We start from the raw sequence: 22,709 nt of genomic DNA, 5'->3' as shown, positions 1-22,709 counted from the left end.
GCCAGCATGACTATCGCCATCTCGCCTCCCCAGGCGTACTCTAGTGGGTATCCAACACACAGCGGTGATATAACCCAGCTAACCTTCAGCGTCGCCGCTGCGCTCGTCGCCGCTCACGGGCAAGGCGCTGCTCAAGAGTGCCGTCCCCATCCCTGCCCCTGTCCGCAAACCCAGGACATTATCCGCCACCCACCCCAGCCCGCTCACCTTGACCTCGAACACCCCGGGCTCGCCAACATCGGTTGCGTCTACTTCTCCAAGCACCTCGCTCTCGCGTTCCCAGCCGCTACTGGGCAGCTATGGCCTCTCCCTCCTGCAGCGCCGTATGAGCCAGCACGCTCCACACAACGTGGACACGTTTGCGCTCCGCCTGCGTGCTGTTGCGACTGGCCCGTGCCCCCCGACGCTGCGTGCACCCCCACCTCTCTCGATACCGTTCACCGCGACGTACTATGACCTCGCAGAGGGCGTCAACACTCCCTGGGTCGCGGACGTGGACCTCGAGTCCTGGTTCTTCACAGCCTACAGCGGCGGCGGAGTGCCGACCCCCGCCCCCGTGGGTGTCAAGTCCGGTGCCTTCACCGCCACCCCGTCGCCACTTGCCCCAGGTATCCCCGCCAGTGCACCCGCGTCGACCAGCGTAGCGACGTCCTCGCTACCCCCACCTCCACACTATCCAGGCTACCGCGTCGCGCCCGTTGGCCAGCTCCAGATCCTCATCACAACGCCCAGCGCTGCCGTCAAGGCGTTTGTCGTGCCCTACGATCTGCGCGGCTTGGCAGTCGGCGCGCGCCTCCTCGCTCGCGAGAGGACGTTTGTGCTCGGCGAGTCCGTCCAGGCTGGCACGGGTGGGCCACCGCCCAGCCCATCCGCGCCGCGCGAGTCGCTGCGTTACGCTGTGCAGCTACAGTTTGTGTGCGCGGCCGCGCCGCCCTCGGAAGCCGAGTTTGGCGACGGGCGCGCGTTCTACGTCTCCCGCGCGCTCAAGCTCGTGTTTGCCAGCACACCGCTGGAACGCGAGGCAGAGGTCCGCGACGAGCGCGCCGACGAGGTCGTCCCGCCCTCCGAGTCGGGAGGATCGGCGTCGTGCGGCGACTGGCTGCGGGCGCGCAAACGATACCTGGCCCGCACAGCCGGCGTGCGGGGCGCGACCAAGGCGCGCCGCGCTGTCGGTTTCTCGCCACCGCGCGAACGGCCTGCGTCCCCGTTACCGCCTGGCACGTCGCCCCGGTCGCTCCTCAGTGCCCTGGCGCCAGACGACAGCGTCAGCGCCGGCGCAGGCGCCAGCGCGACGTCGCCCGGAACCACACCGGGATCGAGCGCGCCGCCCAGCCGATCAGCGTCACGCGCCGGCGATGCGGATACGCCAGCGGCCCCACGTGTGCCGGCGCGCACACAGCGTCGGCGGAGGAGTTGGCGCGCTGAGCGCGAGTTGTCCGAGAGGTTGCGCGCGCTCGAGATCGGAAATACCACCAGCAGCTTGGTGGAGGAACGGGAGGAGAGGCGCGAAGAAAGGCGGTGAGCCGGCGCCGCTCCTCATCTCTGTCACGCCGTGGCAGCTTGTAGCATGTTCAGTCTGATCTACTTGTATCCTATGTATCAAAGTGTTACATCTCTTCACATTGACGCAACCTGGGTGTTGCTTCTGGGATGTGGGCGTGGTTTGCTCACACTCACAGGCCAGTGCCCCAGTATGAATTTCTGGCACGGCATTCGATCTCCGCCGATCCACAGCAAGCAAGTAATATGAACACAATACATTCCAGCAAAAAAACATCTATGAACAGGGCCACGCCACAGGCGGGGTACCCCCGCGTGATATGTATATATGCAACCCGAGACAAAATGGATCAAAAACAAGATACTGTAAAAAAAAACCTATCAAACAAAAAAATAAATACTCAATCAATCACTCTCTCCCTTCTCATTCCCTACGCCTGTTGTCGTGTTTTCGTCGTGGTTCGTCGCTTGCTGCGGTTCGTATTCTCGTAGTGTACGCGTCGTTGAGTGGGGTGTAGTTCGTCTTCAGTCGCCGTCAACGTCCTCATGGCGTCTTCTCAGGCGACTTGTCTGGGTTGGCGACCCGCAGGGGACTTCTCGTAGCCGTCTCAAACTGCATCTTGCGCAGTGCGGTCGGGCTGACGAGTGCGCCGCCGGATCCCGATTCAAACTGCATCCTCCGCAGAGCGGTGGGGCTGGTCAACCCGCTCACGGGCGAGGCAGTGGCGCTTCCGCCCGCGGTGGGTGAAGCGGGGGTCGATCCGGTGAACTGACTGGGGATGCCGCCACCGCGCTTGTTGATCGAGTTGACAATGTCACCCACGCCACGGCGGTTGGGGGTGCGCAGCGGAGCCCAAGCGGCAGCGGCCGCGCCGGACATTGCGTTGTGGCTCGGTGTGCGCGACTTGGACACGCTGCTGGGCGCTGACGAGGTGGACAAGTTTGGTGTGTGGCCCGGGGTATGCACTTTGCTCGGTGTGAGGTTGAGGGTGTGCCTGCTCGACGAGGTGCGCAGCGACGGAGGTGTGGACGGGATGGTCGACGTGGACGACGACATGGGTAAGAGCGTGGTGGAGATTTCAGGGGATCCCATCGGCGTGGCGTACGAGCTTGACTCGGCGGCAGAGGTAGAGGGCGACGAGGGAGGACGGAGGTCTGCCAGTGGTGGCGACTCGGGTTCAGGCGCCAACAGTGGAGCAGTCATGTGCGTGAACGAGGTGTACCGCGGGGCGACTGGTGTGCGCATCTGTGGGCTTGTCTGAGGGCTCGCTTGGGTCTCAGACACATGGCGGCGGCTGGGCGTCTGGGGAGTGACCTTTGGTGCGAGGAAGAGTTCTGGACGCCTAGGAGTGGCGAGTGGGGTCGTGTTGGGCGAAAGCACGGGGGACGTCGGTCCAAACTCGTCCAAGCCCAGGTCACTCGAGAGTGGGATGCTGGTCACCCTAGATGCCCTGTGAATGGGCGGGAAGCCAACACCAAGGACCGAGACCTCGCTGTTGGTGGCGCTGGGAGCCAGCCTCTCCAAGACACCCTGGTCGCTCGCAAAGTCCTCGGCAGACATATCACGCTGCACCACTTCCATGTCACGCATGGAGCGCACACTGCCAACGTCAGTCAAGCTGGGTAGACGCGTGTTGCGGTTGGGAGGGTAGATGTCGGCCGAAGGGGCTGTGCTGCTCCACGTGTCGCTCGAGGACAGCGAGTTGGTGAGTGGAGTCGAGGACTCCTGGAGGGGCCAGTCAGTCGGCTGCGGTGCCGGGTCACGGACGTCCAGCATGGGTGGGGACGGCGTGGAAGCGCCTCTGACACGCGCCTTGATGTTGGTCGAGATGCGACGGAGGAGCGGGTCACGAGGTGGCGACCTCATGTTCCGCATATCGCCCAAATCGGCCTCGCCCTCCCATGTGGGGGGAAGTCTTGAGGTAGAGGCTGTAGCCGAGGCGTCCCCTTCCCAGGCGTGACCAATTCTGGAGCTCGAGGCAGTAGTAGCAGCGACGTTGACGAGAGAGGCAGTGGCAGACGGGTGGGTGACGGCTTCAGCACCGGAGATCATGGCGCAGTCCAGGTCCTTGAGCGATTCTGTACTACGCGCACTCTGGGTCCCGTGGTGGGCGGACGATGGTACCGAGTTGCCAGCGAGGCGACCACCGTTGGCAATGGCAACAAGGAACGGGTCCAGCTCGAGTGAAGGAGGCTCAGAGAACTCGCCCAAAAACCTGGAAATCGCCTTTGCGCCCCGAGACGAAATGGCATCGGACGGTGTGAGGCTGTCCATACTGCGGTTGGCAAACGAGTAGCGGTTCAGTCCCAGAGCGTTGACCTCGAGCATGGACGCGTTGGGCGTGTTGAGCGGTGCTCCACGAAGCGAGTCGACAGGGGTGGGGACAGGTCCACCCTTGATGAACCTGCACGAGTTAGTGCTTTTGTCAAGCAGACTGTCTGCGGTACGCCACGTTGTGAGGTCTCCACCATCAATCGCAAAATCGCGTTTCCACAGGGAGGCCTCCTCTTCGGGGATGGAGTCGAAGCGGCGAGCCGCATCGACAGAGAAACGCCGTGTGTCCTCGTCCAGGAGCATTTCGCGGCGGGAGCCGTTCATGTATGCCGCGCTCGGCCGGGCATAGTCGTCCTCGTCGCTCGACTGGTCGTCAATGTCGGGTGTAACGCCAATGAGACGGATTCCTTGGCCAACTCGGCGGGTGGAACGGCGCTTGGGCGGTTCGTTCTTGAGAACAGAGTACTCTTCGTTGGGACCGCCAGACACCTTGCGGTGAATCTTGGTGGCTACGCGACCAAGCCCGATACCGAGCGCAGTAATGGCCTCCTTTGAACGCGAGTGTGTAGGCTCAGGAGGGCGAATGTCGTGGTCCGGTCCAGACTCTGCGTCGGTGATGAGGCTGATCTTGCCCTCGCCCTTTTCAGTGTACACTCTTTGGTCACCGCGTCCAGACAGTTGCCTCCTGCGACGGCGGCGCCAGAGAAGAAGTAGAAGGACCAAGAAAATGAGGGCCAGGGAGCCTCCCACAGTTGTGATCAAGGCGATGAGGCGGGCGGTCGACAGGGCATCGCGGTGGCTGTCGCCGGATGTGGCGACGGGTGTCTCGGTGGTTGTGGACACGGACCCGTCGTCTGCGCCTTCCGTCTGCGAGTCGGCGCCGCCGACAGAGCCAGTGATGGTGGCCCCGCTTGCATCAGTCACTACCCCGCTAGCAGTCTGAAGGGCAGCTGTGCCACTGGCAGTGCTGGAGCTGGGAGTAAACGAGGTAACAGTCGACGCGGTGGGATCCGTAGTCGTGGTGGCCGTAGCACCGGACAAAGGGTTGACAGTCGTTGTGGCGCCAGAGGACACGCTGACAATGTGAATGTCGGCGTCTGCGGGTGCACCAACGGCGTAACCTGTCGTTAGCTGACTGATGCAACACTCATATCAACTCACCTCCAAAGACGAGGACCTGATCGTCGCCAACGGAAATGCCACTGTGGTCGAAGCGCGCACCGGGACCTGGCTCGTCAGCAGCAAGCCACCTGCCCCAAGCCACCATCGGCACTTACCGGACGACAAGGTCAACACTTCGGTAAACGCAAGGGTTGTCGGGTTGAACACCCATCCGTCGCCGTACACTTGCGAAAAGTCGACATCGGCACCGCCAAAGATGAAGATGGTGCCGTCGGCATTCAGGGTTGCGGATGCACCACGACGCGGAATGGGCACTGTACCAGGGACAGTGATCGTCTGCCATGTCGCAGTCGACGACGTCGTGTCAAGCGTGTAGATGGTCGAAAGAGGCGAGAGGGTAGGGTTGGAGGTCTCGGTCGAGATGTACACGCCGCTAAAGACAAGGAGGGTGCCGTTGGAGAGGAGGGGCGAGACATGGTGGTACAAGGCAATAGGTAATGAAGCGAGAGCAGCAAACGACGAGGTGGACGTGCTAAACGCATATGCGTCGCTGTATGCCGTGTTGGAGCCATCGTTACTGACACCGCCGGTAATGTAGACCGTACCGTTAGCAGCGGCGCACGACTGCTGGATGCGACGAGTGGGCTGGTCTGCCCATCCTGTAGCTTCGTGCGTAAAGGTATAGTTGCTCGACCCTGAATCAATGTCAAACAGCCAGGCCGAGTCCGCGGTGGTGTCGGATTGGAGGGACCATCCGCCGTCTCCTCCAAATGAAAGGAGCTGGGTTACTCCGGACGCCGTGCCGAGCGGAGAGAGGCAGTGCCAGGTATAGTTTGGTCCAGAGTCGGAGACGAGCGTTGCCGGCGGGGACGAAGTGTCAAAGCCGCTGTCTAGCGCAACGACAATGCTATCGGCCGAATTGGGCGCAGACGAGTACGTGTAGACGGACGACGCGTCAGTCTTGCCGCCTTGGATGAGGAGGGCTGGGGGGTCGGAGAGGTAGGCTACGGCATGGCCCCATCTGGAGAGGGAGTCAGCTCATGTTCATGTCCATGTCCATGTTTAGTTCACGAGTGACGGTGATGGATCACAAGGGGGAGCAACAGCGTACCTTGGGACAAGGGTGGAGGCCACAGCCGTGCCGACTTGCGCGAGGAGCGCGAGGCGTGCCGGTCGCCTCATGGTATGGACGGTGCTGGTGCAACAGCAGGTAGGTGGTGAGGAGGAGGAGGAGGTGGGTGGTGGGGAGGGTGGTGGTGATGGCGTGTTTGTGGGAAGGTAAGAAATCAGTCGCGTGTGTGTTTACTGCGGTGGGGGAGACGGGGGGCACACAGAACGGGGGGGCTGTTCACATTGCGGCGCTGGGTGTGGGAGCGTTGCGTGCGTCCTTTGTGCGCATTGTCCTCGTCCTTGTCCTGACACGAGAGCTTGTTCTTCTTTGGCCCTCCTCCCGCCCATTGCCTTGCTCTCGTCCTCTGTTGCGCACAGACCGCCATCCTCTATGAGGGGGGCCATGGGAACCGACGACGACGACGAGAAGCGCACAGTTCGCTCCTCCATACAGCATTCCGCCACCCACGCAATGTTGTCCGTGTCTGGACCCTGCCACCGCCATGACTCTCTCAGGAACCCAGCGCGCGGGTGCACACGGAAGCAAAGTAACAACGCCATCTCAAAACTATCGTGACTTTCGGATTCCACAAATCACTTTACGTAACATTCATCCGCCACGCTCGCGGACATTGCGGATCGACGTCGGGGTTACCGTAATTTTGGTCCCGTCGCAAACGATCGCAGTGTCTGGGCCGGTGGGTGTCCGCTGGGTCGGCGGGGTCTGTAATGGCCATCGAAACTTCCTCTTGTCGGTACAGCAAGCAAAAGGTGAGCAGCCACCCAGCACCAGCACCAGCACGACACGCATCGACAGCGACAGCGCAGACGTTACTCCGCGCAACCCGTACGACCGCCCCGACCAGAGAGAGAGAAAGACGAGGATGGAGAGACGAGACGGCAGAGTCGTCGGGAGCGAGAGTTTGGCGCACACAAGTGCCGAATTGTCGGGTCGTGCGCGAGCGCAGAATTATCGTCCGAACGATGGTTTCTGCAGCTCTACATCTGCGTCGGGTCGCGGGAAGCGCTTTGTCGAGCTGCGTCGTGCTGTGCTGTGGCCATTTTGGCAGGATTTGAGCGTCTGCTGACTTGTAGGCAAGATGGGTATCGACATCCGCCGCCACCACGTTAAGAAGGGAAGCCGTCAGGCCCCCAAGTCGGAGGACGCCTACCTCCTCCTTCTTGTCAAGCTTTACCGCTTCCTTGCCCGTCGCACTGAGTCGCGCTTCAACGCCACCGTGCTCCGCCGCCTCTTTATGAGCAAGGTGAGCCTTCAATCGGCGGGAGATTTGGAGGCACGGAGAGTTTGAACTCTTTGTGTCAAATTCTTAAGCCGTCCTTCAAACCTCTTGCTCCACTGGCATGTACAGCGTGGTCTAACAATACGCAGATCAACCGCCCCCCTATCTCGCTCTCGCGCATCATCAAGGAGACCGCTGCCTCGAACCCCGACAACTCGAAGACCGTCGTTGTTGTTGGTGCCATCCTCGACGACGAGCGTCTCCCCGAGGTCCCCAAGCTCTCGATCGCTGCCCTCCGCTTCTCGGGTGCCGCCCGCGCTCGCATCCTTGCTGCCGGCGGTGAGGCCCTCACCCTCGACCAGCTCGCCCTCCGTGCCCCCACCGGCTCGAACACCGTTCTCCGTGAGTCCCCCAGACCTTCCTAGGTCCCCAAGGGTCCCCAGAACTCGGCTGACGTTGTAATTTAGTCCGTGGCAAGCGTTCCGCTCGCACCGCAGTCCGTCACTTTGGAGGTTCGTATCGATGTGGACGTTCTTTTGGAAGAAAGAACGACGGTTGGACGGTGGAAGACCATTTCATGGTGTCGGATCATTTTCCCGTGATCGGCACTTTTGGTTCAACCCGTCCTTACGCACCCGTGTTCATTGCTGACTATCTTCAGGCCCTCTGGCCGGCGCTCGCCCATACACTGCCGCTCGCTCGAAGAACCGCAAGATCGGTGAGTACCTAGCGCTGTTCTTCGCGTTCAGAAGACATACAGGAAGCGGAAAGCAGAGTGGCACTTGGGGGTGCCACAAAAAGCGCCGATCAAAATTTGGTCCCGCTTTTCGTTACACCTCCTCTTCTCACCTTGTCTCTTCCCTCCTGGCTTCAACACTCCTTTGTCCAGAGCTAACAGCGCACAGAGATGGCCCGTGGTCGTCGTGCTTCGCGCGGTTTCAAGATCAAGTCCTCGCACAAGTAAGCGCTTGTTTAACACAAGTAATTGCTTCTGCGGTGTTCTTCTTCGTCCCTCTTCGTTGGGTTGGACAGCCAACGACTATGCAACCCAATACTGTACAAAGCAACACATCCCCGGTCGCACTACTGATCATGATTCATTAACGAGCGCACACCCGTCCGGCTGCACCCCTGACGCGTTCGCGCCCCACATCGTATGCCAAGTCTGCCTGGAAAAGCGGTCTTGTTGCTGAATCGGAACCTTACCATCGCCAGCCAACAGTCAGTCCACCAGCCAGGTCCTCCTTCATGCCAATATACATGGCATGCACCGTCAGAGGGGTGAGCTTGCAGGCCCTTGCATGATCCTATAATAGGTCTCGTTATCCACAGACCTCGATGTGCATCCCTACAGCTCCTCCTTCCTCGCACAGGTAAATGCTCCCGCCACATTTGCCCTGCCAACAGAATGGAGCCAGTAATCAAACCACCCTCACGTACATATCTCAGGCCTAGTGACTACATCTTATAACGCTCACACATACTTGAACAACGTTCGTCACACCTCTCGTGTGGTCTGGGGGTAGGGTATCTCGACGGCAAGAATAATGGAAGGGATGGAACGCAGGAGGTGTGCACCCGTTACGACAAGGGAGGATCACTCGGGAACCTACTCCCTGTCGGCGGCAGGTGCTCTCATGGGGCGCTGGCATAGGATTCTGTCGCACGCCAGGCGCAAACGTTTTTCTGTTCGAGGAGTTTGCGGGTGGGAGCTGTGGACGCACATGCCGGCCAACACCATTGAAATTAGAGAGCGTCCAAGAGCTTCCAGGTCGGAGTACAGCAGCGTGCCCGCCGCCAGACCGAGAGCGCTCCAAGTAGGTGTGATCTCCTGGAGAACCAGTATGGAGAAGGCACATACGAGCAGGGCGCAGGGAACACGGTCGGGAGGATTGTGGAGGTCGGCGTGCCTGGGAAAGTCGAGGTCGTGGCCGCTCAGAAGCGTCCAGTCGTTCGGGCTTTCCTCAACGGCGCAGTTGTTCTGAGCCTTGTCGAACAACAATTGGAGCTTGAACTGCTTGAAGAACTCGTCCCGGGCCGCATCCTTGCCATGTGTCGCGGAGGGGTCGAACCAATAAACAAGCCGAGCTGGACCGTAGATGAAACAGACCATGAAGTGAATGTCGTCGCAGACGTCGGTAAACAGGAGAAGGGTCACCATCTGCCGCCACGGCTTGCCCTCCAGCGCTGCAATTGGTACCGCCTCGCCACCCGCCAAGTGTGCGAACCGCAGAGTGGTCCCATTCCACGTTGGAACGGCACGCGACACCTCGATAAGGGTTTTCGGTGCGGGGACCACATACTTGGCGAAAGCAATGGTGTCGACCATATGGGCTCTGGTCCAATTCAAGCCCGGGTCTTGGAGAGGACGCGACCATGTGCGGCGCTGCCGAGGGTCATGTACCTCATCGAGCAAGTCGCCCAGCAGTTCCATAGTCCACTTGCTATCGGGTTTAGCCATGATGATGGGTGGGATTGGCAGGGCGTAAAGCTTTCGATCAGTTGTGTGGCGGCTTGGCGAGGGATATCGGCGCTGACCCTTCTCCTTTCGTGTGGTAAGATCGAGCTTGGTCGCACAGGAGTGGGGGTCGCGGGGGCGGAAGAAAGCGGCGAGGACGCCTGTGGAGGCGAGGGTACCCGCGAAACAGCAGAGGGAGCTGCGGCATCAGCAGGCTTGCTGGGAGCAGGGGGCGAGTCAGCGCTACCCCGGTTAGCCCTCGCGCTGCTCTGTAGGGGCCAGGTCCCCGCAGCGGCGCTGGCACTGTAAGATCGAAACCGCCACCAGGCCACGTCGTCGTTGATCTTGGTGGAGGGTTGCGTCCTGTGCTTGTCCTCCGAGTCCAGTTGGCCATCATCCGCTGTGCCGTGCCCCACGTCCAGCTTCCTCCTCTTGGACGTCTCCTTCAAACTCTTCTTCGACATGGGCGCCTTGTGCCTCTTCGTCGATGTCTTGCCGACGTCCGAATCGCCCCTGTCGATTGACTCGTCACTGTCGTAGTAGACGCACTCTTCGTCTGCCTCAGAGCAGTACTGACAAGGCTGCTGGAAATCGCACCTGTCACCCCGACGCCGGCAACGCTTGCAAGCCAAGATCTTGCGGTGCCTGTGGGTGTTGACCTTGCAAGCGATATTGATCCTGATGCAATGATCACAAGGCTGGTACATGGAGCATTTCTCCTGGCCGTCAACACCGTCAACACGGAGAGAGAACGGTGATGGACTGTGCGCTCACCTTCTTGCCCTCGAAGCAGGCTTCGCATGCCTTGTTGATGGCAGGCATGGGGAGACTGGTGAAATAGCTTGGGCGGAAAGGAAAGAAGCGGAGGTGGACGTTGATTGATACTGTGTGTATTAGTGGCGAGGAAGGCAGAGATTCGGTCTGGAGGAAGGCAGAGACAGAGCAGAGGCATAGAAGGAAGGCCATATCGCAGAGAAGGAAGGCCATATCAACCCGGGAGTTGGGTGACTGCATGTGACTCGTCAGTGCATCAGTGATCAGCGAGCCACGTGCCACCAACGACCAACGACCAGCAATTCCCGCACAGCCCGCACACGGACACATCCTGCAAGTCCAGAGTCCAGAGTCCAGTCGATCAGTCGCTTTGTTGCCGGTGTATTCTTGACCGTTACACACCCCGGAATCAAATTCGGGAATATCTGGTATTTAAGTCGCAATTTCCACACTCACATCTTCCTTCTTCCTTCTTCTTCATTCCAACCTTGTGAACATGAAAAATCACTTCAGTTTGCGGTAGCATTTTACAATAACAGCCTCCATGGATGTAGGTTGTGTCTACATACATACCGAACCTTGGCTGATCCGAGCAGCGTCCAGCATTTCCCTCCGGGACGAAGTCCTTCGGGTGACGGCCCCAACCAGCACGGCTATGGAGCGCTGCACTGTTGCAGGCATTCTCCAGACGCCACATGCATTCAAGAAGCTACAAGAAATCATCTGCTCAATTGCCGACTGCATGTCGGTCACTTTCAAGGCCACCGACGAGATAGAGCGGGGACGTATCCACCTGGAGAGCAGGGATATCTACTTGCATCTGGTCGACGCCATGCGTGAAGACCACTGCTGGTCGGCCCAGATGGTCGAATCCGCCAACAGGGACATGAAAAACGGCCACAGACGCGCTCACTTTTCCCTTCTGGAGCGATCCGGAGCAAAAGAACCCTTCTTGGCCACTATTCTGAACGAGGCTATCGACCTCTTGGCAAAGGAGCGTCAAGTAGGATCACAATCCGCGTCGTCGCGCGCGGTGCGCAGCGTTCCTACCTTTCACGTGCACCACGAAAATCACCCTCTTGTTGTGGCGAAGGCGAAGTCTGACCGCAGCGAGGCCACGCTCGACGACGACCAGGAGCAGTTCACAGAGTTTTTCTGCCGCCTGAAAACCGCCGTCCACAATGCGGCCAGTGTCATCCTGGAGCAGAAGCCCCCAGCACTGGATGCCAGGTCGACCTCTCTTTTTGGCGACGCTCAAGCTGCATTCGTACAATATGAACAAGCAGCTCAACGCTATCGACAGTCCCTCGAAACTCAATATGCGCAAATACACGATCAAGTGCGCAACATTCTTGGCCCTGCTGTTCTGGCTCTACGAGCACTTATCCCCGACCTCCCCAACCGCTTGAACTCCGCAATCAGCTCTTCTCCTGATACTGCAAACTCTCACCCCATCGGAGAAGTACCTCACCGCGCCAGCTTCTGTTATATCGACCCAGAAGAGGACCAGGTTGAGGCCATCATGAAGGAGCTGGAGAAGCAGGTCAATATGAGCTCGCTGATGGCAAAGGACCGCGAAGCAGCGGGAGATTCAGAGCAGCAGTACGAGGAGGCGACCGAACGTCTGGATAATCGCACATTCGACCTCAGCATCGTTCTTCCCCGCCTGCTCAGAGAAGCGGACACTGCCATGGAGAATGACTCCGAAGCGGCTCAATGTGCCGCGGCGGCGGTTCAGATTATGGCCATGGCGGCCTATTGCGAGCCGTTCCGCTACGCGTTCGCCAACATCAGTGCTTTGGCGCAAAGATCAAGGTGAGTGGAAGATGTGCATGAGGTGCGCAGAGAATCTAATAGTGCCGCTCCTCTGTGACTTGCAACACGGTTATGGGAAGGGCCGCTGGATGTTTTGCCACTGGTGAAAGGGCCGAAATATCGCCGTGGCGGAGCTGACTCCTACATAGAGTCACGAATCGCCACCTACTTTGGGGACTATCCCGTCATCCAGGCCCAGCTCAACATCGACATGATCGCGCTGCCCATGGTCATTCCCCTCGCTGAGGTGTCCTATCTGTGGATGGACGAGGAGATCAGGCGGATCTACCAGATGTCTACATAACAGCATCACCAGTCGAGAACCCTGCATTTCGGACATCTGCGCAGACGGCCTGGGTATTGACGTGAACATGACTATCAAAACAACCCTTTTGGAGTGAGTAGTGGAAATCATGAGCCCGTGTTGATCCTCAGTGCTGTGGCACCCCAGTCGGCCAAGCTTGGGACGGGCGACTACAAGAATCCTCCTGAGATTGGTCGCCACAGTCTCCACCCCAGTTACTCCCGCCGTATCCTGGAGGGTCAGGAGTACATCTGCCCCCACTGTCGCCGACTTATCGACTACGAACCTGAGCAGACGTTCAATTCCAGGTAGGTGCGGTGGCTGCTCCCATACTTTAGTCAGGGCTGAAATCAAACTTCAGAGGCTCCTCGCAGCAGGGCAGGTGCACTTGTGGGGCTGCATGCGGAAAAGGCAGAGGTACCATACATGGTGAAGTGCGCGCGGGCCCTCGACATGGTCATCGACCTGGCCTATCTCGTCAAAGGCCTTGCCCACGGTGTGCGACGAGCAGCAGTGGAGCGTGGCCATGCTAGTGAGGTTTAGGTCAAGACCGCTGCAGTCGGCCTCGAGGGGGCTGCACGCAAGAGCGGTCTGCTGGTATGTAGTGGTAATTGTAAACGTTCTCAAGACGAGCCGTCTGTCGTCAGCCATGTCGGACATGCATCGTGAAACCTACCTCGAGGTCCTCGAGAGCACCATTGACCTTGCCGATGACGGCCTCGGACTCTTCGTCAAGGAGGTCGAGTGTCAGGCCCTTGTTGGATTTGAGGCGGTTGATGGTTATCTTCAGCTTGCGGAAGAAGGGGATCACCACCTCAGCATCATCATCGACGAGCTTGCGGTAGCAACTTGCCCTTGACAAAGGCCAATGGGTGGTCCTGTGCTGTTAGCGATCCCAGGTACCTTTCGGAGGGTTTCTTGCCGGGGTATACAGCCACTCCTTACACCCACTTGGAACGTGTGTGACACCGCGACGTTAACTTACCTCGTATCGCACATGCTGAGATGGTACGGCGCGGGGGGCAAGAGCCACGCTGGGATCCTTGGGCATCTCTATGGCTGCGCTCTTGACAGCCGGGAGGAAGGGCTCGACCGCGTCGGCGCGGTAAAGAACCTTGGAATGCACCCTGGCGTCATGGTCAAAGGAGAAGGCCGCTGCCACAGCCTCGTCGGACTGAAAAGGTCAGCAATGTTCTGGAGAAACGTTGTCACGTGTGGCTTTGGGTCCAACTGTTCAAGCGACACTCACCCACACGCCGTCATCATGCATGCCCTTTGCAATGGCGACGTAGATGTTCCACGGCTCGAGGTGGACACGCTTCTCGTCAATCTCTCCAACGGGCAGGTCGCTGCCGGGAGGAGGGGGAATGCGAACCGAACGCCTGCGGCGGTGGACTGAATGATCTTGAGCAGCGGTGGGCCCGCGTGCTCCAGGGGGAGAATGTTTGCCACGGTGATGAACTCGCACTCCTTGACGGTGGGAGGCGAACTCGGGAAGATGTAGCCGGTGGCCGTCACGTCAAGAGCTTGGCGAGTGAGGTTGGCCTTGCTGGAGACGCGTTAGAAACAATAGTCATCAAGGGTTTAACTCACAGCCACGGGTCCTTTGTCTGCTCGCAGTGGTCGACCAGAGCGCGAAAGACCTCACAAAACTCGGCGCCGAAAAGGAGACGACCCAAGTCCCAGTTCCAGTAGCGCCGTCCAGACTTGGCATGGGGGGTGTCTCCAGGGCCCTTGTCGACGCGGAGGATACGACACAGGGCTGCCGCGGCCTCTGACACCTTGGCCCGCTTGCCATGAGGCGCGGTAATGCGGGAAGGGTACTGACGGCGAGTGAGAGTCAACAGCTTCTTGTCACTAAGTTCGCTCTCCTTGAGCCAGGCGACATCAATGCCCTGGATTGTGGCCTTCCAGACCTCTGAGCATTCTGCGGTGTTGCTGGGGGTGCTGAAAACGTTCTGCATGGTGCTGTGCAGGATATGCCGTTTGGTCGAGTACTTGGGAGATGGGAGCAACTAAAATTAGCGCTTGCACCACTGTGCCACACTCACGTTATGACCCGTTGTTGGCTGGGACGTGGCCGTTGATGCACTGGGAGTGCTCATTTTGGAGAGTAGGGGTTGGGATCAGAAGAAGTGAGAGAATGGAAATGAGTGAGCCGTGTGAGTACTTGTCGCCCCACGACGGCCACGACGTCACGACGGAAGCACAACACGTGCGCGCTCGGGCCCAAAAGCGTAGACGGCGATCAGTGGTCAGAGTGGAACACTGTCCCCTCGCGAATTGTCCTGTTGGGAGGGCCGTCGCTTGACTATCTCCTGAACCCGGAAGGGATTCTTCTGTCCATATGCGAGGACTGCCTCTGTGGACCAAGCATCGGATTTGGGCAGACTCCACTGGAGCCTCGACTCGCCCCGGAAGTTGGTGGTGAGGTGTGGCGCTGATCGACCACCAGGTGCCCTGGCATGCCTTCCCTCGTCAGTCTTTTTCCGCCACGCCCCCATCATGCCATCAACCCAACCCATCACCCGTCGTTACCGCTCATCAATCGACACTTCCACCATTACTTCGCACCACGTCTTATCACTTCTCCCCACTACTCGCTACTGTCACCAGTTCTCACCACCCTCACCACTACTCACCATCCACTTCTCGCCTCCTCCACCACCATGCCCACCACCAACAAGTCATGTGAACGATGCTACCGAGGCGGGAGGGTAGTCTGGCATGGTCCACTCGCCTGTGCTGAATGCAAGACATGCTCCATGGGACGCCCCTGTGATCGGTGCCTCAGGCTGGGCACGCGTCATTCCGCGGCCGAACGTGCCTTAGATAACGAACACACCACACACCTGTTTCACCCATCTACTGCACGCCCAGGCCGGTGAGTCGTTGTGGACGATTGGCATCGGCTGCAGAATGAAGGGAAAGTAGTACAGGAAGAGAGGTTGTGTCTTGGCAGCATAGCAGTTTTAAAACCATACACAGGAGGCAGCGGGGCCAAACTGAGAGCTGATCCGCGTGGGCTGGCCGGGCTGGCTAGGACCCCTCCCTCTCCCCTTCCGCCCAACACACACATCCACACACACACACACACACACACACACACACACACACACACACACACACACACACACACACACACATGACTCACCCGCACACAAACACCGGTACGGCCCATACAGCCCACGCGCACCCCCGTGTGCCCGTGTGCCACCTTCCTAGAAAACGCCGCACACGCGTCGACTGTTGTTCTTCAACTCTCTCTCTCTCTCTCTTTAAAGTCGCCACTCTAGCAGTGAGCTTCCATCCACACAGCATCCACCTCCCCCGACACACCCCAACATCCTCACTCAATATGACCAACGCCCACAGCCGCCTCCGCAGTGAGTCTGGCTCCCTTTCATGAGAAACCGTTCCCTCCCCTGCCTGCCTGCCTGCCTCCCTCCTGCCTGCCTGCCTGCCTGCCTGCCTGCCTGCCTGCCTGCCTGCCTGCCTGCCTGCCTGCCTGCCTGCCTGCCTGCCTGCCTGCCTGCCTGCCTGCCTGCCTTCCTGCCTGCCTGCCTGCCTGCCTTCCTTCCTTCCTTCCTTCCTTCCTTCCTTCCTTCCTTCCTTCCTTCCTTCCTTCCTTCCTTCCTTCCTTCCTTCCTTCCTTCCTTCCTTCCTTCCTTCCTTCCTTCCTTCCTTCCTTCCTTCCTTCCTTCCTTCCTTCCTTCCTTCCTTCCTTCCTTCCTCCTCCGTTCGGCGTTTTCCTCCCAACCACTGACACTTTGATGTGCCTTTCTTCCATTCACCACCATCCATGTTCATGCACCCTCTAGGCGGACGCGACCAGACCCCCGAGAATGAGGGAGACGAGGACTACGTCCTCTCGGACACTGAGATGGCGTCGGTCTCGTCGGGTGATGAAGGTTCCCTCTCTGCCATCGACACCGAGGACAGTGAGGGCGACGAGGATGAGAGTGAGGAGAGTGACTCTGAAGAGAGCAAGAGCAAGAAGGGGGCCAAGAAGAACGGCAACAAGAACAAGAACAATAAGCTCAACAAGAAGGCCACGTCTAGCCAGGGCCAGAAGAAGGCGCGCAAATACGGGTCGGGCGCCCACAAGTGCAAGGTCAAGGGATGCTCTCGCAGCTTCCCCAGCGCTGCCAAGCCGATGCGCCAGGCGACGTGAATTGAAGAGAGCAACCCAGTGTGCTAACCACCATGGTGCACAAGCAGACCCGCTTCAAGTGCGGCCCCTGCAACACCTCATTTGGTGACGCCAGTATGCTCAAGCGCCACGAAAAGTGAGTATCTCATCCATTACCGCCCGGCTCTTGTACATTGCATATGGCTGACAGAGTAGCGGCAAGAGTCACACACAGGGACCGCGTCGCCAACGACAACCTTGCCGCCAAGGCCCGCGACGGCGCCAAGAAGCTAGTTGACACAGCCGTTTTGACGGCTGCGAGTTCCACCACCACCAGGAGTCGCGCAGGAACAAGCACGAGTTGTAAGATTTGTGTCTTAGGCCAAACTGACATCCGGCAGCGAAAAGCACTCGAAGCCCCACACCTGCGATCCTGCGACGTGTGCGGCCAAGGCTTTGGTCACCTCTCCCAGCTCATGCGTCACGTTGCGTACGTATGCAGTCACTCGCGCGCCCTTGACAAACATTGACCGATTAAAACAGGGGGTTCCAGCGCGAGGAGACTCCTCTCGAGGACTGGTAAAAGGGATGCGATAATGGGTCGTATGTAGCGCGTAAACGACGATGTAATATAAATACAAACCTGTGTATTGTGGCGAACATGCCAATGTTTTGTGGAGTTGTGCCAGGTCGATGTCGAGGGTCGACCACTTGCTCCCTCACCTTTGCACCTTGACTACCAGCGACCGCGGGTAGAACTAGCACGATAGAACGCCCATGTATATCGCACGTTTCCAGAGGATCGGTGCAGCACCGCCTCACCTCCTGGATCAGCGCGCAGCGCATCGTGTCCTCATGGGAGGGGCGTGAGACCGCGCTGCTTCTCCAGTGCGCCCTCTTCACACGAGCCCACCCCACGGTGGCGACTAGTCTGTCATCTTCTCATTCACCACCTCCTCAACAATACATTTACCTATCAACTCCTCCTCATCATGAGCACTCCTCCAGCTTCCCCTTACGGCTCAAAGCCTTGGGTGAGTGCAGGCTTCCAGAGCGCAATCTAACAAACACAGCGTCCAAATGAGACAGCCCCATCATTCCCGTTCCCGCTCTCACAGCCTCTTCCTCCTACAACTCGTCCTGCACCTCGCCCTCGTTCCCACTCTGGTGAGAGCACAACCCATGCGTTCAGTTGCTAATTGTGAAGTGGGAGAGGTGATTTCGAAGTACGAGGTCACGACGTACGGCAATGGCGTTCAAGAGTTGGTGAAGAAGACCGAGGCTGCGACCCTCTCGATCAAGGCCCAAGCGTGTCACACACAAGTGTACCAGGCGGACGTCGCCGAAATGGACGCCAGAGCATTCATCTGGCCCATATACGACGCGTTCGAGCAGGTCACCTTTGACACTGCTTTCAGCAACGTCTTCGGCCTGCCCAAGAACCTCGATGTCGCCGTCAAAATTTGGCGCGACATCGTCTATCCCAAGGCTCGACAGTCTCCCGACATGTTCTTCAAGTATGGCAAAGTGTCCGACACGACCCTTGCCACCTACACAAAGTGTCGGAAGACTCAGTCACTCGAAAGGACCCTCCAGCACCGCCAGAAGCTCAAGCGCACAATGCACCTTCTTGCCCAGCTTCTGCTTTGCCGGAAGGGTCCTGGCTCGACCGCGTTTCTGGAACCTGGCGACATCGCCTGGAACTGGGGGCTGTGCAGGGAGGTCTTTGGCCAAGACCTCTTCAAGCACATCAGCGCGCTGGTTGAGACTGTGACCGAGGCCAAGATCAACGACAAGTGGAGGTGAGTCTAAATGCCTGGTTGTGGTGCTAATACCCTCAGCCTCGACAACATCTCCACCACTGCGTTGATCCGCCACGTCAACAGCCTGGGCGGTCCTGCTGTCGGCTGCCCGTCCATTCCTCCTAGCACGTTCCGTGCCAGGTTGAACGACATGCCTTCGCTTCTCGCCTGCCCCCATGTCTCCCCAGCCGTCAACGAGGTCGTCGACAACATCGCCTCGGCGATCAAGACGATGTCCGTCGCGGCCACGCATCCCGTCCTGCGCAACTCGGTCTCGCCGTCGACTTGGGACATCTACCGGCGCCTTGCCCCTTCCATGCAGGCTGCCAACCGATGGGTAAGTTGTCTGCATGCGGGGCACAGACCTGACTTTTCAGACCGAGCGCCAGGCCACCTATGAGGTGCGGGACAATGCCTACAAGCTCATGAACGAGCGCCCGGAGGGTTTCCCCAGCCTCCTCGAATCGCTCATCAAGGCGGGCGAGGAGAGGTCCAAGCTGGAGGAGACCCCCATCATTGACATGCGGCCTCACTACAACTACGAGGTGAGTATTGCAGGATCTTGCAGAAGAAGTTGGCCCCCTATGAGCAAGGAGGATAGCACAGCAGTCCAACCCTAGAGAGCTAGCTTTGAGCGCGGTTTCTGGTGACGGGGAATCGGTGGGACGACGATTTCTGAGAACGGCGTCCCAGGCACAGCAGTGTGCTAACCCTTTCAGGCCCATGTCCTATCCGTCGCCGACGGCAAGTTCGACCGTGGCGGTGTTCACGAGGAGACGCTGGAGCTCATCGAGTACCTGCGTTTCCTCAAGATCGAAGAGCACAACTCGGCGCTATCGCGAGCACGCAGCATGGTGCAGTCGCTCGACAGCGAGTCCGAGGACCAGCTCGACCTTGACTCGACTGTTCTTGACAAGGTCAAGGTGACTACTGCGTGGACAGCAGACAGTGTCAGCCCTGATTCCCAGGACCACAAGGAGGAGCTCAAGTCCTTCCTCGACCGACCTCGAGCCTACGTCGAGAGCGAGCTGGAGAAGATCCGGCCTGTGGTTGAGCACGTTCGCTCCCACATCCCCGGTCTCCTCGACAGGCTGCGCGCGTGCCCAAGCCACGCGGACGAGGACGACGAGCGCGACGACGAGCTCGACCACCACTTTGGAGACGACGAGGACAAAGACAACGACGGAGAAGAGGAGGGCGGCGAGGCCTCAGGTGGTGAGTAACATGACCGTGGTAGACACAAGCTCATGACCGTCAGACGGTGTTCGCAGGGCAGTGCCACGTGGCTCTTGCTACACCACGTACTGCTACATCGTACCACCGTCATCGAGGGACCAAATCGTCGCCGAGCTCAAGGCGGAGATGGCCGAGGTGGCAGCAGTGCAGGTAAGTGTGGTCACTGTCCGTCGTCTTGTCAAGAAACTGACTGACGTCAGGGTTCACGCACGGGAACCGGCCCGAAGGAGTACAACGCCGCGCTCGACGACATCACCTCCAAGAAGGTCAAGCTCACCACCATCGTTCCGGTGGTCGTGAGCGCCATTGACAAAGACCTTCAAGGAGCGGTCGGCGTGGCCGAGTGCGCCAAGGCGGCCGTCGAGGCCATCGAGACGTCCTACTACCCGGAGTCCGTTCAAGAACAAATGAACGGCTTCAACTTTGGTAACGTCTCGGCCTTGGTCTCCCGCATCAAGGTAAGTTATTCGTCTCGTCTCCACTGACCTCGCAGCAACGCACCCGCCACCACCTTGCTGGCCACCCCGCCGTCGACGAGCTTCTCCTGCTCCTCTTCGACGCGGTCGTCCTCGCCATGCTGCTGCCAACGCCTGGCCATGCCCACCTGTGGGTCGAGAAGGAACTCAAGCGCATCTTTGAGACCTTCCGAACCCACGGTGCCAACATGGGCACCCTGGCCTGCCGTCTCCTGGTCGATTTCATCGGCCTGGACCTCAACATGGTGGTCATGACGACCAAGGGCGTGAGTAATGGTGTGGACGATCAGGATGAACTCTGCTGACTCATTAGGCGTACACCTGGTCCGCCGTCGAGAGCGCCTGGAGGCAGATTGAGCCCAGCAAGCGGCTCTACATGCACATCGGCCTCATCCGGTGCCTCCTCGACCTCCAGAGGTACGCGTGTGGCTCGCCCTGGTGCCGCCACCTCCTGGTCTTTGACCCTCACCAGAAGTTCAACGAGGGGTATGTTGATAATCCCCAATGTCTTTGTCGCTGACGTGTAGCCTCGCTCGTGCTCTTCTGGCGTCGATCCAGCCACTGCATGTCCATGGCAACATTGACATGCAGGACGGATGCCCCGTGTTCGACGCCTTTGTTTGCCTCGTCCGCCTCGGCCAATACCCGTACCTCCGCTCCATTGCCTGCTACGCCTCCTACTTCATCCGCCTCATCTGTGCCACCAGCCGCAAGGGCCACGGCAAGGGCGACGCCGCCCACTGGTGCTCGATGGAGGAACAGGCGGCACAGGAGCAGGGTGTTACGGGCGAGCTGATGGGCGAGCTGGTGGACGAGGTCGAGGAGTCGAACGAGGTGGTCGGCAAGACCTCATGGGTCGAGTCGACCGCACGCAAGCCGAGGGCACTGGCCGACATCCTCGACGACCCGATGGACGGCACATCGTGATGGATATGCTGCATTGTTATTACACCAGGTGTATGCATATGGCGAGAGGGACCTCCGTTGCATGTGGCCGTGGGAAATATATTCATGTTGTGGGTTCACCTCGGCAATGGCTGCCAACTCCCACCGTCTGCTCTGGTCTCAGCACACGGGGAGTAGTTCAGTCTGTCACGGTGCGGTCAGTCAGTCACAGTGTGGTCAGTTCAGGAGGCTAGCACAGGGGGGTGTCTGTGTACAGTATTGGGTTGCATAGACGCTGGCTGCACAACCCAACGAGAATCGAGAAAATTCCACAACACAAGCGATAACTTGTGCTCCACAAAGCGTGTACTCGCGTATTTACTTGTGGGACGACAATTTTTTTTTTCATTTTTTTAAAAATATATATTTAAATGTTATGAAGCTCAAACCAAAAGTAACGTTAATTAAGACATCATTCACGCCTCGACCATACCGACCACAGCCGCTCCCTTACGCAGTACAGATTCTGTACCCCGTCAGCGTCGAAATTCGTCACTGGAACGCTGATTTTATGACTCACTCCATGTGACTTGTGAGGTCCTGACGCTCATAAAAGCTCCAGGAACAGTTTGGATTTGGGCACGCAAATGAACGAGAGCGGTTCTTGTCGTGTGTTCTCCCGGTCAGCGTTGAGCAATGGAAGTAAAACTCACTTCTGGTGTCTACGCAGGTGGCCACTTTCTTTGTACGTTTTCGAGCAGCCGGGGTACTCGCAGTGGTACGGTCGCTCGTTGGTGTGGGTCCTGAATTGTCAGCTGCCACACACTTGATACAAATGTGGAGTTCGCACTTACCTCACATGTCTTGTCAACATGTCGAAATCACCACCGCGATACGGGCAGATTTGGCAGTAGTACTCTCTCGCGTGGGCACTGAGTCTGTCAATATTTCCATACAGCGATTCCACGGTGCAAGATCATGGGTACTCACTCCTTGTGCGAGCGCCACGACTTGATCTTTGTGTAGCTCTTGCCGCAGCCAGGTTCAGGGTAAACGAAGAGCCCAGAGCTACCGTCACCAGAACCATCGCCGCCCGCGTCCTCCTCCGACTCGTCGGAAACCGAGGCGGACTGCTGTTCCTCGTCGCTAGTTTGCTCAGACTGGCCATCTTCAGCCGCAGACGAGACCGCATCCTCCATGGACACGTCAGACTCGTAGTTGTCGGCGGAGTTGTGGGAGCTGGTGTCAGACGGTAGGTAGTCGTCTGGACATGGGAGGCAAGTGTGGCAGTGCGCGCAGGGGTGGGGAGTGAGGGGAGGGGGAGTGTGGCAGAGAAGCGGAAGCGAGAATATGTATGTCAGCTTTGGCTCCTCGGTGCGACAGAGGACAAGACACAGGGAATGGATTGCGACAGGAGGCATGACACCATGACCGAATGACAGCAAAAGAATGTCAAATGGTCGACCAGTAGACAAGATAATGTAGCAAACCAACCAAGAAAGCCGACCACACTCAGGGAAGTGGAGAGGGTGATAGGAAACCCAACGTGGAAAAACTCACCGCTGTCCGAGTCGCTCAT

General features: G+C 58.7%; 10 protein-coding genes across 10 annotated transcripts; 6 read left to right on the top strand and 4 right to left on the bottom strand.

Moving 5' to 3' along the window:
* Positions 1–6: 6 nt before the first annotated feature.
* On the top strand, positions 7–1,522 carry EHS24_006409 (uncharacterized protein; the record flags this gene model as incomplete). Its single annotated transcript, XM_028621872.1, has 2 exons — positions 7–43; positions 90–1,522. The coding sequence occupies 2 exons, from the start codon at positions 7–9 to the stop codon at positions 1,520–1,522; spliced, it is 1,470 nt and encodes a 489-aa protein (XP_028478324.1).
* Positions 1,523–2,044: 522 nt separating this feature from the next.
* On the bottom strand, positions 2,045–6,079 carry EHS24_006408 (uncharacterized protein; the record flags this gene model as incomplete). The annotated part of the gene is made up of 5 exons (XM_028621871.1): positions 2,045–3,905; positions 3,954–4,896; positions 4,937–5,002; positions 5,053–5,918; positions 6,009–6,079. 5 exons carry the CDS (start codon positions 6,077–6,079, stop codon positions 2,045–2,047), a joined length of 3,807 nt encoding a protein of 1,268 aa, XP_028478323.1.
* Positions 6,080–7,107: 1,028 nt separating this feature from the next.
* Positions 7,108–8,212, top strand: EHS24_006407 (uncharacterized protein; the record flags this gene model as incomplete). The annotated part of the gene is made up of 5 exons (XM_028621870.1): positions 7,108–7,272; positions 7,398–7,650; positions 7,716–7,760; positions 7,910–7,966; positions 8,154–8,212. The coding sequence occupies 5 exons, from the start codon at positions 7,108–7,110 to the stop codon at positions 8,210–8,212; spliced, it is 579 nt and encodes a 192-aa protein (XP_028478322.1).
* A 645-nt stretch (positions 8,213–8,857) lies between these two features.
* EHS24_006406 (uncharacterized protein) lies at positions 8,858–10,528 on the bottom strand (the record flags this gene model as incomplete). Its single annotated transcript, XM_028621869.1, has 3 exons — positions 8,858–9,739; positions 9,787–10,425; positions 10,481–10,528. The coding sequence occupies 3 exons, from the start codon at positions 10,526–10,528 to the stop codon at positions 8,858–8,860; spliced, it is 1,569 nt and encodes a 522-aa protein (XP_028478321.1).
* Positions 10,529–11,135: 607 nt separating this feature from the next.
* EHS24_006405 (uncharacterized protein) lies at positions 11,136–13,142 on the top strand (the record flags this gene model as incomplete). The annotated part of the gene is made up of 4 exons (XM_028621868.1): positions 11,136–12,295; positions 12,612–12,692; positions 12,731–12,907; positions 12,974–13,142. 4 exons carry the CDS (start codon positions 11,136–11,138, stop codon positions 13,140–13,142), a joined length of 1,587 nt encoding a protein of 528 aa, XP_028478320.1.
* A 100-nt stretch (positions 13,143–13,242) lies between these two features.
* On the bottom strand, positions 13,243–14,704 carry EHS24_006404 (uncharacterized protein; the record flags this gene model as incomplete). The annotated part of the gene is made up of 6 exons (XM_028621867.1): positions 13,243–13,482; positions 13,585–13,773; positions 13,849–13,948; positions 13,996–14,148; positions 14,193–14,596; positions 14,651–14,704. 6 exons carry the CDS (start codon positions 14,702–14,704, stop codon positions 13,243–13,245), a joined length of 1,140 nt encoding a protein of 379 aa, XP_028478319.1.
* Positions 14,705–16,401: 1,697 nt separating this feature from the next.
* EHS24_006403 (uncharacterized protein) lies at positions 16,402–16,773 on the top strand (the record flags this gene model as incomplete). Its single annotated transcript, XM_028621866.1, has 1 exon — positions 16,402–16,773. The coding sequence occupies one exon, from the start codon at positions 16,402–16,404 to the stop codon at positions 16,771–16,773; it is 372 nt and encodes a 123-aa protein (XP_028478318.1).
* A 32-nt stretch (positions 16,774–16,805) lies between these two features.
* EHS24_006402 (uncharacterized protein) lies at positions 16,806–17,314 on the top strand (the record flags this gene model as incomplete). The annotated part of the gene is made up of 4 exons (XM_028621865.1): positions 16,806–16,888; positions 17,035–17,094; positions 17,133–17,225; positions 17,275–17,314. 4 exons carry the CDS (start codon positions 16,806–16,808, stop codon positions 17,312–17,314), a joined length of 276 nt encoding a protein of 91 aa, XP_028478317.1.
* Positions 17,315–17,723: 409 nt separating this feature from the next.
* On the top strand, positions 17,724–21,172 carry EHS24_006401 (uncharacterized protein; the record flags this gene model as incomplete). Its single annotated transcript, XM_028621864.1, has 11 exons — positions 17,724–17,765; positions 17,805–17,898; positions 17,939–18,533; positions 18,573–18,870; positions 18,911–19,078; positions 19,253–19,748; positions 19,792–19,919; positions 19,970–20,212; positions 20,263–20,511; positions 20,559–20,731; positions 20,773–21,172. 11 exons carry the CDS (start codon positions 17,724–17,726, stop codon positions 21,170–21,172), a joined length of 2,886 nt encoding a protein of 961 aa, XP_028478316.1.
* Positions 21,173–21,606: 434 nt separating this feature from the next.
* Positions 21,607–22,709, bottom strand: EHS24_006400 (uncharacterized protein; the record flags this gene model as incomplete). The annotated part of the gene is made up of 6 exons (XM_028621863.1): positions 21,607–21,656; positions 21,711–21,793; positions 21,844–21,933; positions 21,985–22,062; positions 22,121–22,394; positions 22,691–22,709. The coding sequence occupies 6 exons, from the start codon at positions 22,707–22,709 to the stop codon at positions 21,607–21,609; spliced, it is 594 nt and encodes a 197-aa protein (XP_028478315.1).

Source organism: Apiotrichum porosum (genome assembly GCF_003942205.1).
Source record: "Apiotrichum porosum strain DSM 27194 chromosome Unknown scaffold_3, whole genome shotgun sequence".
NCBI classification, from domain to species: domain Eukaryota; kingdom Fungi; phylum Basidiomycota; class Tremellomycetes; order Trichosporonales; family Trichosporonaceae; genus Apiotrichum; species Apiotrichum porosum.
This window is presented reverse-complemented; position numbering and strand designations above follow the sequence as displayed.